This window comes from Amblyomma americanum, chromosome 10 (genome assembly GCF_052857255.1).
Source record: "Amblyomma americanum isolate KBUSLIRL-KWMA chromosome 10, ASM5285725v1, whole genome shotgun sequence".
Lineage (NCBI taxonomy): Eukaryota > Metazoa > Arthropoda > Arachnida > Ixodida > Ixodidae > Amblyomma > Amblyomma americanum.
In genome coordinates, this window is record NC_135506.1 from 109,409,006 (window position 1) to 109,424,264 (window position 15,259).

Sequence of the window (15,259 nt, forward strand, 5' to 3'; positions counted from 1 at the left end):
TGAGCCGTCTGTAGAAATTTGAAGATGACTGGCATATTCGGTCTCAAGATGTTCCAGTACGAGCGAACGCATTGCCGCTAAAGGAGAATTCCGCTTAGCGCGAACGTGGGGAATTGTCAAGGAACAATCGAGGCTCGGAAAGGACCAAGGTGGCTTCAACGTCTTAGGTTGATCTCGAAGGTCGAGACCCAGAGAACGAAGAGTATTTAAGGCCAAGTACGCCCGGGACTCAGATCTCTTTCGAAGGCGCTGTAGAAGCGCTCTCCCGGCAACAGTCTCTCTGAGGCGGCCAATTTGCAGCAAAAGTCTTTGTGAAGCGGCTAGCCGAAGAGGTTTCGATTGAGACTCATACAGTACTGCATTGTTTGGAGCAGCCTGCGGAACGCCGAGAGCCCTCCTTAGTCCCATTCTGTGCAAACCCTCAAGGCGTTCCAGCTGCGATACCGAGGGGGAAATTAAGGGAAGCTGGTACATTATGCGGCTTGTCACCAGGGCATCGTGAAGCCTGATCATTGAAGCAGGATGATTTCCCCATTGCTCACTAGCAACTCTACGAAGCACATTGAGACGCGAAGATAGTGAAGCCACAATCGAGTCCACAGCTCGTCGCTAATGTAGACGTGAGTCAATAGTGACGCCCAGAAAACGTATGTGGTTAACCTGACGAAGGCAAGACTTATCAAGGTCTATGCTCAGCCGCGCATACCGTCGTCCCCTACCTGGAAACAGGACGAAGCCAGATTTTTCCACCGAGAGAGTGAACTCAACACCTTGAAGGTAACTTTTAACTGAAAGCGCGGCCTGTCGCGCTAATAGAACTAAGCGTTTGTGTTGATATCCGGTTAACCAAAGACAAATGTCGTCTGCATATATCGACATATGGACATGCCTACAATGTTTTTGCACTTTTGCGGGAAGACCAGCCATGACAACATTAAAGAGCGTTGGGGACAGGACACTACCCTGAGGTACCCCTCGCGATACCGCCCTGATCAACAGCCGTACCAAGGGTTTGAAGAGTAAGCGCATCCAGTCCATTGGCCTGAGTTAAAGAGACACTGAAGAGAACAAAATCAATTTTTTTTTGTTAACAAAATTTGATAGTTCGGTATTTCTTGGCTTTGTTGCCGCTTGTCCGGGAGCGAAAGATGCATTTATTTCAAAGAAATTTGGATTCGAAGTTGGAAAAGATTTTCCCGCCGCTCCGATTCAAACTCGAGAACTCTTATGACGGCACGGAGAACTTTTATGACGTCACAGGACAGAGTGACGTGAAACGTGACGTAAACGGGGACTCCGTGATTTCTGGCGGCTAGCGGTGCGGTCTAGCAGCTGCCGAAATGAAAGCTACCGCCGCCGCACGTTGAAGGCATCTATCGGGGCTCGCTAACGTCGCTTCGTTTACGTTTGCACCGGCGTCTTGCTAGCGTTACGATGGATCCCGTTCCCGAACCCGACCACGTAGTTCTCGCAATAACTCCGGCCTGCATTTCAGCGACCTCAGCCCCACAGAGCGTGCGATGCTTTTGTGGGAGCACGGTTAGGTTAGGCGCCGGCGATTCGTTTAGCCTTCCTCAGTGAGCAGCCATTGCAAACTGAATATCTTAACCCCACTGCGGGGAGTCGCGATGGGCCAGGACAAGGTCGGCGCCTTGCGCCCATCGGAGGCTGGCAAAGACTTTGGGGACAACGGATTGTGATTCCTTGAACGGCGCGGTTGCACGGTGCAGCAGGCGGCGTCGAGGTCTCCCACGGTTGCAAGGGCCAAGTGAGTTATTTATTTTTTTGGCACAAAAAAAAATGGATGGGTGCTCAAGGTCGGTCGCGTTTAAAGTTGGCGGCTTGAAACTAAAGCCGGCGCACGACGCTTCAACGGCTTATGATTGATCCAACGGGTCCACTAGATCGGGCCCACTCGCCCACACCTTCAGATATGTACTGCGAATGGATCAAATTAGCCGAGAGCTCGAAAAGGACAGCTCCACCCAACTGCTGAAGCTATTGAATTACGTCACAACGCGCACATCGCCGCAGAGCTGAATCAGCCTGGCCGGGCCGGCGGCTACGGGCGCACTCGGCGCGAAATAGAGACATGCTCCAAGTCTCCCCGCCAGTTCGGCCAGAGTGCGCCGAAGCGCAGTTGGAGTATAGAGGGTATCGCTTTGGCCGCGGCGTGACGTCGCCGAGCAGCGCGCGCGCGTTACGCCGGAACATAAGCGCGCCTTAACAGAGCCTGTGCCTAACCGCTAACCAACGTATTCGGTGGCGTGATCTATGGGAGCCACTGAAACCCCCGCTCACTCACTGAATAAAAAAGATCCTGTGCCGAGGTTCGGAATCGAACCAGGGCTTTTGACGTTTGAGGCGGATACGCTACCACTCCGCCACGACGGCTCAAGGTACAACCATCAATAAAGGCGCATCTAGTGAATGCACTTTTCCGATGCAGAAATCGCCGCGCTTTCACTACGTATGTCCTGGCTTAAAGGGAAGCTGGATCAGTTTTCGAAGAAATTGAATTCCATGCGGCATTTTATAGTTTTTAGTCCGCTCAAAAGAATATCGCATTCGAAAAGGGCGGAAATAAACGCAAAAACTGTTTTTTGGACGGAAACGGGCACCAGCGTCTCAGGGCGCCGAGCGAACGCCGCGAATGGCCGGGATCGTCGTGACGTCATCTACGGGATCTCCGGCCAGCACCGACTGTGTTGCTGCGTAGCGCGTTGCTTCAGCTGGGTTGAGAACTGCGTTTTGCAAATTATAAATTCGTTGTTCACCAAAGCACGGACCGAAAAGCAGCAAGCCAAGCAGGACGGCCGGCAGACTACCCGTGAATGACGTTACTTCTCTCAGTTTCGTCCCCCCATTCGGCGCTTCCGGAAGCGAAGAGGGCGTGTCGGCGGCGGGTTTTTAACAAGCGATTGCGGCTCATTTTGCGAACAGAATCGAGAAAAAATTTACACACATGATTTCCAAAGTACTTTCTTCCCAACCACAGCGTTTCATGCACTTTGAAAACCGTTTGAGCTTCCCTTTAACAGAGCTAGGTCATCAGCAATTTTTCTGAACTGCCTTTTACCTTGTCTCCCGTCCTTAGTAAACAATTTCCGTTAAGTAGTTTGAAGTTGACTGGCACAACCAGGAATGTTTCGCCGGGGGACCGTGCGAAGACACAAGTGCTGCCGTGTACGATCACCGACCATCGTGCCATCATAGTTTTTCATCGACCGTGGCGATCATCTGACAAACATTAACAGGCTCCTTCAAAGGTTAACTAGCACTTGAAGCGGCACTTGGAGTTCCTCTGCTGTTCGGCGCTTGTAAATTGAGGCGCGTCAAAAACAAAACCAGAGAGCACGCAAAGCTTATAGACGCGAAGCGCCACAACATATCGAAACTTTCCTGGCCGCCTGTGGCGCCACCAAGCATCGGTTTTCATTGCTTCCAACATTCATATTTTCTTTTGTCTGCCTTCCTTGTGTGATAAATGTGTACTATCGGTTTTAAAAGAAAACTTACTTCAATACTGAACCGTGCAACCTTTCTTTGTCAGCCTCAGAGATTCACGAAATCATATAGGAAGGAAAATTCCTCCAAGGTTGCGTCTCTTGTCCTATGCCGTCCCACGCTTGTACTTGCGACATTGGCCTGTGGCGGCGATACTTGTATTTTGGTTCTTTCTGTTTTCTACCTTAAAAGAGCTTTGTTTTCAGTAAGAGCGGCTTTTTTGTTATCAGGAGCTGGTATTCTATCGATAGAAGCCAACTTCAATTTCTCCTCAGTGTCCCTTTAAATGGTCCAGTACCGATATTTAAGATCCCTTTTGTATGCCGTGATAATTCACGTGAACAGTGATAGAGGGAGAGTGTCGATGACGGCAGTGTGAGCTGGAGCAGGAGGTCAGATTCGGTAGCGGAACAATGAAGTTTCATGACGGCAGCATGCTCTGCTACCATGACTGAAGCTATATGAGGGTGTCTTCGATGAGACCATCACAGCCTCCGGATACTCAGAGGGCAATGTCATTGGCTTAGGGATAGAAATTTTGGGAGGAGATAAAATGAAGCAAGTTCATCTTTCTCGGTATTTTTTAAAATTGGACAATTGTAAGACAATCTTATGGAAATATTGAAGGTAAATGTTGATTTTTCGCCTATGTAGCTAATGCTTTCGTTTAAAATATTTCCAGCGATCTCAAACAGTTAAGGCTGCCATAGAAAACCAAACGGAACGCTTTTGACAATTGGAAAAACTTGAATAGAATAAATACAAGACAGCCGTCAGGTGATCAGCGGATAGTTATTGCTATAGTGAAATCTTACAGTTGAAAAATGTTCGTTCATACACAGTTTCCCGTTCAAAAATGCCTTGGTCCAGAATTGCTGGGTATGGGAAGTGACTATGGCAACATTGCCAGATTAACGCCGAAACCCGAAATGGCAGATCCTTGGGAAGTACCGCAACTTCCCACGGTGTAGGAGGGGGATTCCTCAGAACTGAAGACGAAGGCAGCGGTACAGACCGAGAGAAAGCTTCTGGTGTAGGAATATGTTTTGAAGACGCAAGAAATGTGGTTAAGGCTAGCTTAAGTGGAAGCATGGGCCACGTTGTTAAATGCCCCATGTAGGTCGAGAACCCTATATGGCTTGTGTATCTATGCTGCTATTGGTTACAAGCATGGCGTGCTTAAGACGGAGCATGATAACTTGGCATGAGAAAGACTGGCGGAAACCAATCGTTTCAGGGGTATATAAGGGATTGCTCTTCTTTTGTTTTGTAAGGCTAGTGAGTGTGACATTCTCAAACGTCTTGCCAATTGCAGGAGGTGAGGGAAACAGGTCGAAGTTGTCGAGATGGAGGGGTTTTTGGGGCTTCAGGAAGAATATGTCACTGGCGTCCTTCCACGAGAATGTCTTGGTGCCAGTGTCGAAGCAGTGCTTGAAGTATTCAGTTAGAGCTTTGCTTGAGGGCATATCTAGATTTCGCAGGATTTTATTGTTAACAAAATCAAGGCCAGGTGCAGATGTAGTTTTGAAGTTCGCCAGGCCATGTAGAACCTCTGTCTCTGTGCTGGGGGAATCAAAAATCTCGTTAGTGTTGCCAGTGTAAGAAGAGATAATGATCTCATTTAACGAGGACAGGTACTGGGTACGGAAAGTACTAAAGAAGTGATTGAAGTGATTTGCGTACTGGTGAAGTTTAGTGATGCTGTGATTGTGAGAGGCACGAGAGGAGGTGGGGACAATGAAGTGGCGAAAGATTTGCACCGTGCGTCGGTTGCCGAGTTCACTGTGTATCCCTTGGCAAACTTGACCCCATTGTTCAGTTGCCAGTTTATGCAGGGATCCACTGCACTGAAGCTGCGATCACTGTAATTCATCACTGTAATTCGCATGTCTAAGCCGACTTCAAAAACGAACGTTATGGCCTTTCCTTTTGTCTGCTACCTTCAAAAAAACTGCGTCACTGATTAGTTACACTTGGAGGGACTCATCCTGGCCGTACTCGGTTTTGTAGACACCAGACTAGAAATAAATGTCATCTTTGTACCGCACATGGCATCCTCGCGCCGTTTGGTGGCCTCGAATGTGAAAAAATACGCAATTAAAATACGGCAGCGGAATACGGCAACCTTTCTTTGAAAGCAAAACTGCGTACGGAGGGTATAAAGAAAGGAGCACCAACTCTTTGTTGGTCTTTCACTCGCGCGAATAAAAAAAAACTGATTTCTTTTTGATACAGAGCTGGAGAAGCTGCAAAATAAGGAAAACATCACAATGGGTTATAAGAAAAAAAGGCAGGTTTTTGCATTTCTTCCGCCTTATATCCCAGCGCGCACTGCTCAAGAAGGTGGCCACGAATGGTGCGATCGCAAAAATTAAACTCGCCCATATTCGGCACCACCTCTGTAGTGGTTTGCTTTCTTGTCCCAAATTTTATATTGGCTAATTTATACGGTCTTTATCTGGCTCGCTTTTAAATACATCGCTCTCTCACCTCACTAATTCGATGAAAAACCCACTAGGGAGACAAAACCACCTGTCCCACACGCGAGATATCTTCAAGAAATGCTGGCTCCATTAAAACGTAGGTTACAGGAAGGTGGAAATATGCAAGGCAAACTGAAAACACCACTGAAAAAGTTGAAGCAAAATAGATGAGCTTTTAGGTAGATGTAAGATATTGATCAAACGAGATGGAGACCACCTATGAGAAACTCAAAATTTTTTGTAAACCTGCCAAATGTAGAAGGTTTGCTAGGTTTATGAGAAGAGCCACTTCATCATAGCCGAACTGTCCGGACAGTTTTTTTGCCACATTTAACCGCGAACGCTACATTGACTGTTTACTTGCTCCCCGGTAATCTGCATAGCTACTAGACTGAAGCCTTTTTTTGGTCGCATTAATCGTTGTCTTCGGTGCCGTCGCCGCGTTTATCTCACGATATAGATGTGCAATAAAAACACCACATGACAGATGGTGTAGCTCTTAGGATTTGAATAGCAGATATTGTCCCACAAGGTACTCGAAGTTTTGTAAAGGATGATGGCGCCCTAAGCATGACCACAGGGCGATATTTTCCTGGTGTCTGTGATTTGCTGTCTTCATAAAACGTGTCTTCCAGAGCCTCTCTATATCACATATTGGGTGTATATCGTTACTGACCAATCTAATAGGATCGACGTTTCCAGTGGTTGATTCAGACGGCAAAGTGCATGTCAGGAAATGATAATGCAATAACGTTGCCAAGATTGTAAATAAAGACAAATGGAATTACCAGTTTTTTAAAGCGGGGTAGCAACGTACTCAAGAGTTAAGGCTTGACACTCGAAAATAAAAGTAAGGTGTTAGTTTGAGGGACAAGTTAGTTCCTCAGTACTTGTAACACTGCAGTGGAGGATATTCACAAACAGCACATAAACGCGGCGTTAGTGTTTTTCGCGGTTCATTGGGTCTTCTGTGTCTTGCGCAGTACAGATCTAACTCAGATGTGCAGATCGCTAGCGCGATGCAGTTTCCCTGTGAAACCGGTTGTGCAGATCGTGGATCCAGATCCGCTACCACCTTGACAAGCCTGAACCCAACGAGACACAATACTTCCGGAAGCAGGAAGGACCTGTCAAAAACAAGCTCAATGTGGTGCTGAAGTTCTACGAAGAGCACATCTCCATTTGGAGTGGCGAAGGCTTTCAGGCTGTCGTCTCAACAGTGTTTCGGACGCCGCGTTGCTTAGCAATATACGAATACGTCGTGGATGAGCTCATCATGGTATGTCCAACCACAATGCCCATGGTCTACCTTTCTTGCATTTGAACATGACAGTCGAAGCACAGCTACTGCGTTCACTCGCAGAAAATGCAGCTACTCTGGTGACCTAAGTATGAGGTATTTGGATCAGGATCACTCTTTATTTGTTTATACATTTTGTAAGTACAGCATATCATGTAGAAGGAGGTCCCGAAGTCAAAGACTGTAATGAGACCCCCCGATTAAATACATCGAGTAAAGCATTTAACATCATGCCACAGATCAGATGAATATGTGGAATTGAATATATGCATATGGGATACAACTTAAAACAGACACGTGCAAGAGAAACAAACGCTATTAAAAAGCTATTAAGAAGGACCACCGAAACATAATCGGAACTATTCAAGCTGATATCACACTGAAATATGACGAAGGGTAGAAGGCAGTGCAAAATGCATATAGGAAGAAAACAAAACCAATTAATCATAATGAGTGCTCTTTGCTAAAAGCTGATTGTTTAAAGTTTGCTTTAAAGTTGAAGATTGAATGACCATTTATTCGCTTTACCTGTATAGTGTTCCAGGCAGCAACTGATGAAAAATGAATTGCCTGTTTCCCGTAATTGGTGCGGACTTTAGGTAGGAGAACATTGTCGCTGAGTGCAAACCGGGTTAGGATGGCGTTTCCAAGATAACACTCTGGTATGAGAGGAAGAGAGGTTAAATTGTTGACAGGTTGTACATGAGAATGCCAATATACCTAACAAGCTGTGATACAGAGAGAATCTTATGTTCCTGAAGAATAAATGCTGAATCCGTGTTTATAAGAACTGTAAGTTAGTATATGAATGGCTTGATTTTGAACTATCTGCAACGACTTAGTTGCTTGATTTTGATCTATCTGCAACGACTTAGATGAGTAGCATACGTGGTTCGCCAGCATACTATACTGTAACTGTTGTGTGGGTGTATAAATGCGTAATATAAGGATAATAATGTACTGTTAGAAGAGTTGGGACGGGCTTTAATAAGGATTCTCAAACCGTATGTCATTTTATTCCTTATATTGGTTATATGTTTATAAAACTCTAGATATCTGTCTAAACAGACACCCATAAATGAGGCGAAATCGCTAGCCTCTATGAGATACTGACCATTTGAGACAGGCAGAATAGAAAGTGACTACCGTTGATGCGAGCTGAAAACAACTAACTTCGTTTTGCTAGAATTGATGGTCGAATTGTGTTGATTGCACAAAGATAGAAGGTTGTCCAGGTCACGATTATGTTTTGATACGAGATTAGGAACTCTTGAATCTGAGTTATAAATTGTGGTGTCGTCAGCCCATAATGTGAAGTTGGAGGAACCGAGGCACTTTAGTAAAGTATTAATAAAAATTAAAAGTATGAGGGGACCCCAAACATACCCCTGTGGGATGCCCAGGTTTGTAAACACATCAGAGTTGGCATCTGAAATAGTGAGAGTTTGTGATCTATTTTGCAAATACTTTAGAAGCAATAATAACGGGGGCCGGTAATACCAATGTCTTCTAGCCTAGTGAACAAAATTGGATGATTAATGGTGTCAAGAACTTCCCACAAATCTATAAAGACGGCTCCTGCAAATTTTCTTTCATCTATGGCAGTACTTAATTTGTCTGTAATAGTTATAAGAGCAAGTTCACTAGAATACCCAGAACAAAAACCACATTGAGATGGCGATAATATATTATATTTTTCAAATATTTAACCAGACGATTCACAATTAGTTTTTAATTATTTTTTTATGCAAGAAAGAATGGAAATTGAACAATAGTGTCATTAAAAATCTGTTACCTTTTTCAAAGACCGGAATAATCTTTTCACGCATTAGTTCATGTGGAAAAATACCATATTTAAACATCAGGTTCACAATATGTGATAGGAGATTAGGAGAACAAGGAGGCACTCCAAACTGCCGATATCACTGTTTACAGCACGGAGACCTCGCAGAAATATTTATTTTGGACTCCTCTAGAATTGCGCATTTACCTTCAGAGTGCCTACCGAAATCCGCAGTTCACTAGTCTTCCTCTGCAGAGACAGAGCGATGATATGTGACCATAATGAAGTTGCAACGCCTGAACCGTTTTTTTCGTGTTAGGGTACAGTGTCTGCGCCCGTCGGTCGTGACCTTTCCAATCTCCTTTGCCGCCAACCCCAAATATACTCTTTGAAGCTATGCTGAGATATCCGCGTCCCAAGACGAGCATGTAAATGCGCTTCAATGTGGTTGTCTCATGTTGGATTCTTTGTGTCAGGTCCTCTCAAATTTGCTCCCCCATATGTTAACATGTAAGCAATATCGGAGGTCTGCGACGCTACTACGCTGCTACATTGTCTCCTAAGATATATAGAGTGTTTCCCCTAAGATTTTACAAAATTTTAAAAATTGGCATATTGAGGACTTTTTTCTCGTAGCAGTGTCAGTGGTAAAATACATTATAAAACGACGAATACGCGCTAACTGGCAGATTGGATAAGTTTTTATTTTTTCCTGTTAGGCTTACTAATTAATGAGAGGCGTGTAGCCCATCGTAAGCAATATCCATATCAGTTTTTAGAATTTCGAAAATCCGGTTTCCCTTCGCGCTGCGGCCCAACAAATTTTGTCTATTTCGACATATTACGTGAACTGGAAATGTTGCTTTGCCTGCAAGCTTCTCGAAAGCGCGTGAATTCTGGCGCAATGTGGCCAAATATTTGTTGTACCAGAGCTCTCAGGGTAACTGCTGTTACCGTTTCACGCACTTTAGCGTGCACTCCCATACACCCTTAGAGCGCGTGGGGGTAGCCGTCTCGGTCACAAAGGAGATACCCTCGACTCAGCGTGGCAAGCGCAGCCGGAGGCCAGCTACCAAGTGAAAAGGGGGTTTGTCGTTTGGTTCCCAGCTTTCGCCGGTCGCAAGCCAGAGAATGGGTCGGAGCCAGAAGTTCACAATATAAAACAATGTTTGTTTATACAGCAAATAGACGATACAGAGGATTTCACACTAACTCGTATGTGCACATACAAAGTGATTTACAATGCAATTCAACTCGCGCAAAGTAACATTCAAGAGAGATTACAATTCAACAAAATGTTTGCACCTAAAGAGCCCGAACGCAGAGAGACACAAACAAACAAAAAAACATTATTTGTTCACCGCACACTGCGACAGTCCGACGATCTCAGGAGAAAGCCGGAGCCGTCCCGCAGGTTGGCGCACGTTGCCTCGCTGGTCCGTGGCTAGGCGAGTGGTGTTGTCCTGGGATTCGAGCGGGCAAGCTTCTCAGGAGGTTGAACGGCGGCTCAGCTGAGAGACAGCGCTCAACGCCTCTAATTTATAGGCGCGGTCCGCGTCTGTGCGTTTTTCGCGCCAAGGCAGGGGCGCACACAACCGCAGCATGAACTGCACAATTTCCTTCTCGATGAAATCAAGAGTTTGACGAAAACTCGTCTGGTTGGGGTGAATCATAAAATGTGACATTGTAAACGCAGACTACAACAGAGAAAAATACTACACAAAAGACGTTTCGGCTCCCGTACAGGAGCCTTGTCACAGTAAAAATGAGAAGCGGGTGCGTGAGCTTAAGAGTGCTTGAAAAGAGGGCGCAGTGAGCATGCGTGAGCATTAGTCAGATTTCTGCAGTGTAAGTGAAAGGTGCGACAGGTAGTTTGTATCGTTAAAGATTCCAGGTGAACGCGAGGGAATTTCTTATTTTCTGTCAGCAAGAACCTGTGCCTTGTCCCAGTCGATAATATGCTGTTTCCATATGGAGCGTTTGGCGATAGCACTGGATTCCACTTTTTTGTTTTTAACGTCGCTTTTATGATCTTTCAGCCGCCTTTCGAAGTTACCAGTTTCGGCAATGCAGACGCAGTCGCACTCGGAGCAGGAAATGCTGTAAACCACGCCGGGATATTTTTCTTTCCGAAGAACGTCATTTACGTTGACCAAAGCATGTCGCAGTTTTCTGTTCGGAACGCGGGCAACGTAAGCATTGAAGGTGCGCACAATGCGTGCCAACGCCTGGCTGATTCCAGGGGTGTAGGGGACAGCAACACGTTTCAGGGGGAAGACACATCAGTTTCACTTTCTGGTTGACACAGCTGTTTCTCGACCGATTCGACGAAAGATGTCGGGCTGTCATTGCGTGAAAGTTCTTGCCGCACCATGTCAAAGTCATTTGCCTGTCTTTGGGAGAGCTGCAAATGCGTTGGCTCCTTTTTAATAAGGTAGCAGCAACCGATTTCTTGTGTGAAGCTGGGTGGATGGATCTAGAGTTGAGATAACGCCCCGTGTGGGTGGGTTCTCTGAAAACACTGAATGATAGTTTGCCACTATCGCGTTTTACAAAGACGTCTAGAAAGGACAACGCACCGTTTGCCTCGACCTCGGGGATGAAATAAATGGCGTCCTGTATGGAGTTCAAATGAGCCGAAAAGAATGTTGACGTTGTTCAATGTTGACGCTGCCCACGTTCCAAACAGAAAACTGCGACATGCCTTGGTGAACGTAAATGACGTTCTTCCGAAAGGAAGATATCCCGGCGAGGTTTACAGCATTCCCTGCTCCGAGTGCGACTGGGTCTACATTGGCGAAACTGGTAACTTCGAAAGACGCCTGAAAGATCATAAAGGGACGTTAAAAGCAAAAAAGTGGATTCCAGTGCTATTGCCGAACAGTCCATATCGAAAAGCATGTTATCGACTGGGACAAGGCACAACTTCTTGTGACAGAAAAGAAGAAATGCCCTCGCCTTCACCTCGAATCTTTAACAATACGAACTTGAACTTGAACTGGAACTGCGGAAATGTGAAAACTGCTAACGCACGCTCACTGCGCCCCCTTTTCAAGCATTCTTAAGATCGCCCACCCGATTCTCGTTTTTACTGTGAACAAGGCTCCTGTACAGGAACCGAAACGTCTTTTGTGTATTATTTTTCTGTCTTGTGGTCGGCTTCTGGAATGTCACATTTCATAATTTCCATCTCCTCGCGCCAGGCGCGCGACCCCTTTGGTCGATCGCGCAAACCGATTTCGAAAACTTTCGGGATCCTTCTCGCGATGCGAAGCCGCCGGCGCGAGAGCGAAGCGCAGAGGGCATCACTTAGCGGGATCAAGGCTACGCCCTCTCCGTTGACAATGAGCCGAAATCACTCGGTCATTGCCCGAACAATCGACAACGCGCGTGGCCATGTTACCTTTGGCGCCGCGCCGACGAGCAGAGTGGAAAGGGCTGCACCACACACAAGGTCACGCTCTCTCCGGCGTTTCTTGTACGCCGAATTTCGTGACAACCACGTTTTTCAAATTTTAAAAGCTGATATGGATATTTCTTAAGCAGGGCTACACGCCTGCCAATAATTAAGGATCTTCACCGTAACAGTTAACACGCTAATTATTTATTATTAGTTAACCATCTTGTAGTTCGCACATCTTGGCTGTATTCTGATGCACAAGACCACTGGCAGTGCTATGCCGAGAAAAGTGCTCTTCTAAGTTGAAAAACCTATTTTTAAAAATTGTGTAATTTATTAGCCGAAACACTCTGTGTAGTATGTGGCGTGGTTCGCACGCACGGGGTTTGAATAAGCAATTCTGACGTTTCTCCTCTTTCTACTATCACTTCTTTCGAAGCAACGATCGGAATAAAAGACTACCTAGTGCTGCGGACTAATATTGTTGACATTGTGGTCTTTAATAGGAAATGCCGCAGGGTTGCAACGAACCAGCGTGTTTTCATATTCACCTGCGAATTGCAGATATTGCGTCAAAGTCCGGGTATCGCTGATCGCGTTTGGTTGCTGTATTCCGCTCCGCACATCTTTCGTACTGTTGCCGGCCAGCTTTCAGAAAAAATGCCCCAAGCAGTGTGCGATGCATCCCGATTTTAATGACTTACTCTGATACTAGTTCCGATGGACAAAATCTTTGGAATGCTGCAGGGCTGTGGAGCCCATGAGTTTGATTCATTTGGTACGTAACGGTCGTGTTTTATCATCAGGCCCCGAATTTCCTATGAATCCGTCAGAACAGTCAAAGTAATTTTATTCAAAGATTTTTTTCAATATCTGTAGTGAACCAACCGGTTGGGTAACACATCACCGGCGGTAATGAAGCTAGCAGTAGATACCTGGCCAGTCTCCCTCTTGCCGAAGGTGACAGGAACGCATCAGCGGTAAACAAAGCTTGGTTTAAGTGCGCCGAACGTGCCTGCTGCGCGTGATGGGAAGACTGTGTACACGTCGATATCGCGCAGCACAACGTCCAGGGAAATTAGTTCCTTCTCAACAAAGCAGCTCAGTGCTTTCGCGAATTCAACGGATGTCTTTCTGAAGACCACATTCATAATAGTTACCCCTTTTTCTCACTATTTCAACTTTCATTTACATTTCCTGTTTTTCGTCTCATAATGCACCAAGGGTCGCGTAGCTTATATTTACAGCACGTCTTTCTTTGGTTCTGTTCCAGTTAATGACGAAAAAGTCGTACTAAAATGCATCGCTCAAATTCATAAATTTGGTTCCTTTAAAAGGTCTTCAAAACTTCAGCTGGTAATACAACATCACCTAATGATATTCAGTCACATTACTGAGCGTTAAAGTTACAATTCCAGCTATGTGGAAACTAGACAGCAGTTGGTATCAAACTGAATATTGTTTTCGCCAACACTGATTTAAGAAAATGGCGAAATGTTGGCATGACGGTTGGCATGACAGATTACACTTGCCTACTGTGCGAGCGCATGCTTTTCAGCTAATTTCAGCATATTGTTTTCTCTTTTTCAGTGCGTACAAAGCAGTTAATTGTAACACCTCCAGATGCAGAATTACTGCTACTATTACAGGCGTAGGACTTCGGCACGGATGCATACGTATGGACAATAATAAAAGTATAAAACCTATACATTTAGACTTGGCTTCGAACTGCTTCAAATATATACAACGTGTTCCCGCAAAACCTGAACATGAATCCCGAATATACCGGCGCGCATTTTGAGCAAGCAACTTATTCGATATTGACCATCTTTCAATGGTTCAAGAAAGAATATTTATGTGCAGTGTTCAGTTCATTTGTTTTCCCTTTACAGTTATTGCAGTCATCGCAAACACACTGCTGTGAAACTCTCCAGCACTCCAGAGAGACTACAGTTTTAGTTTGAATTAAAACTCGCAAAACGCATTCGTTTCTTGCAATGAAAAAAAAGCGCTCGAAAAATTGAAAAGCTCCCATGACCCCCGCTCACCTGTTCAATGACTCCTACTGCTACCACTTTCTTAACCTAACTTTCGTTCCTGTCGCGTATGCTTGAGGTCATCATTGTCTATAATAACAATAATATTAATATTGTCAAGGCGTTTATTTGAAGCACAGGTCGGTTGGTCTTGGTTGACCGGCGACACGACGGGCACACTCACAGGCGTCGTTCGAAAAAAACCCAGCTGCACTTCGTCTGCTTCTTCGTTGTCCCGCTTGAACTCGTCCGCTTCTTCGCTGCGCTGCGCCTGTCGGTCCCATTACAATTACTCTCCCTCCGAAAAAGGAGCCATCCTGGCGACTTACGGAGAGGAGAGGATGGTCGGGTCATAGTAAGGCTTGAGGCGCTCAACGTGCACAGTTTCGCGCCCCCGGCGACGGTGGTCCGAAGAGGGAACGAGCGGCTCAACGATATAAGTCACCGGAGAAGTTTGGTGGACAACCCAGTAAGGTCCGTGAAAGCGAGACAGTAGTTTCGTGGCGAGGCTGGGAGTGGAGGAAGGCACCCAGAGCCAAACGAGGGCGCCAGATGGGTATGACGCTGGAGGGTCCGGGGAATCCCGACGGTGCTTCTGATCCCATTGTTGCTGTGTGGTGAAAGAGCGGGCAAGTTGCCGGCATTATTCGGCGTACAGGTGAGCTTCGGAGAGTAAGGTGGTCTCGGAAGGGTCAGGGTGATAAGGAAGGATGGTGTCCATGGTGGATGTAGGCTCCCGGCCATATAAGA

At 45.9% G+C, this 15,259-nt stretch overlaps 1 protein-coding gene across 1 annotated transcript in view; it reads left to right on the top strand.

Moving 5' to 3' along the window:
- LOC144107466 (uncharacterized) overlaps window positions 1–14,151 on the top strand; it is a 198,079-nt gene extending 183,928 nt beyond the window's left edge. Inside the window, exons 6-7 of the mRNA XM_077640479.1 lie at window positions 7,041–7,269; window positions 14,064–14,151. Of these exons, the coding sequence (XP_077496605.1) occupies window positions 7,041–7,269; window positions 14,064–14,081 (247 nt within the window). The 3' untranslated portion in view covers window positions 14,082–14,151. The remainder of the gene's footprint in view (window positions 1–7,040; window positions 7,270–14,063) is intronic.
- The last annotated feature ends 1,108 nt before the right edge of the window (window positions 14,152–15,259 follow it).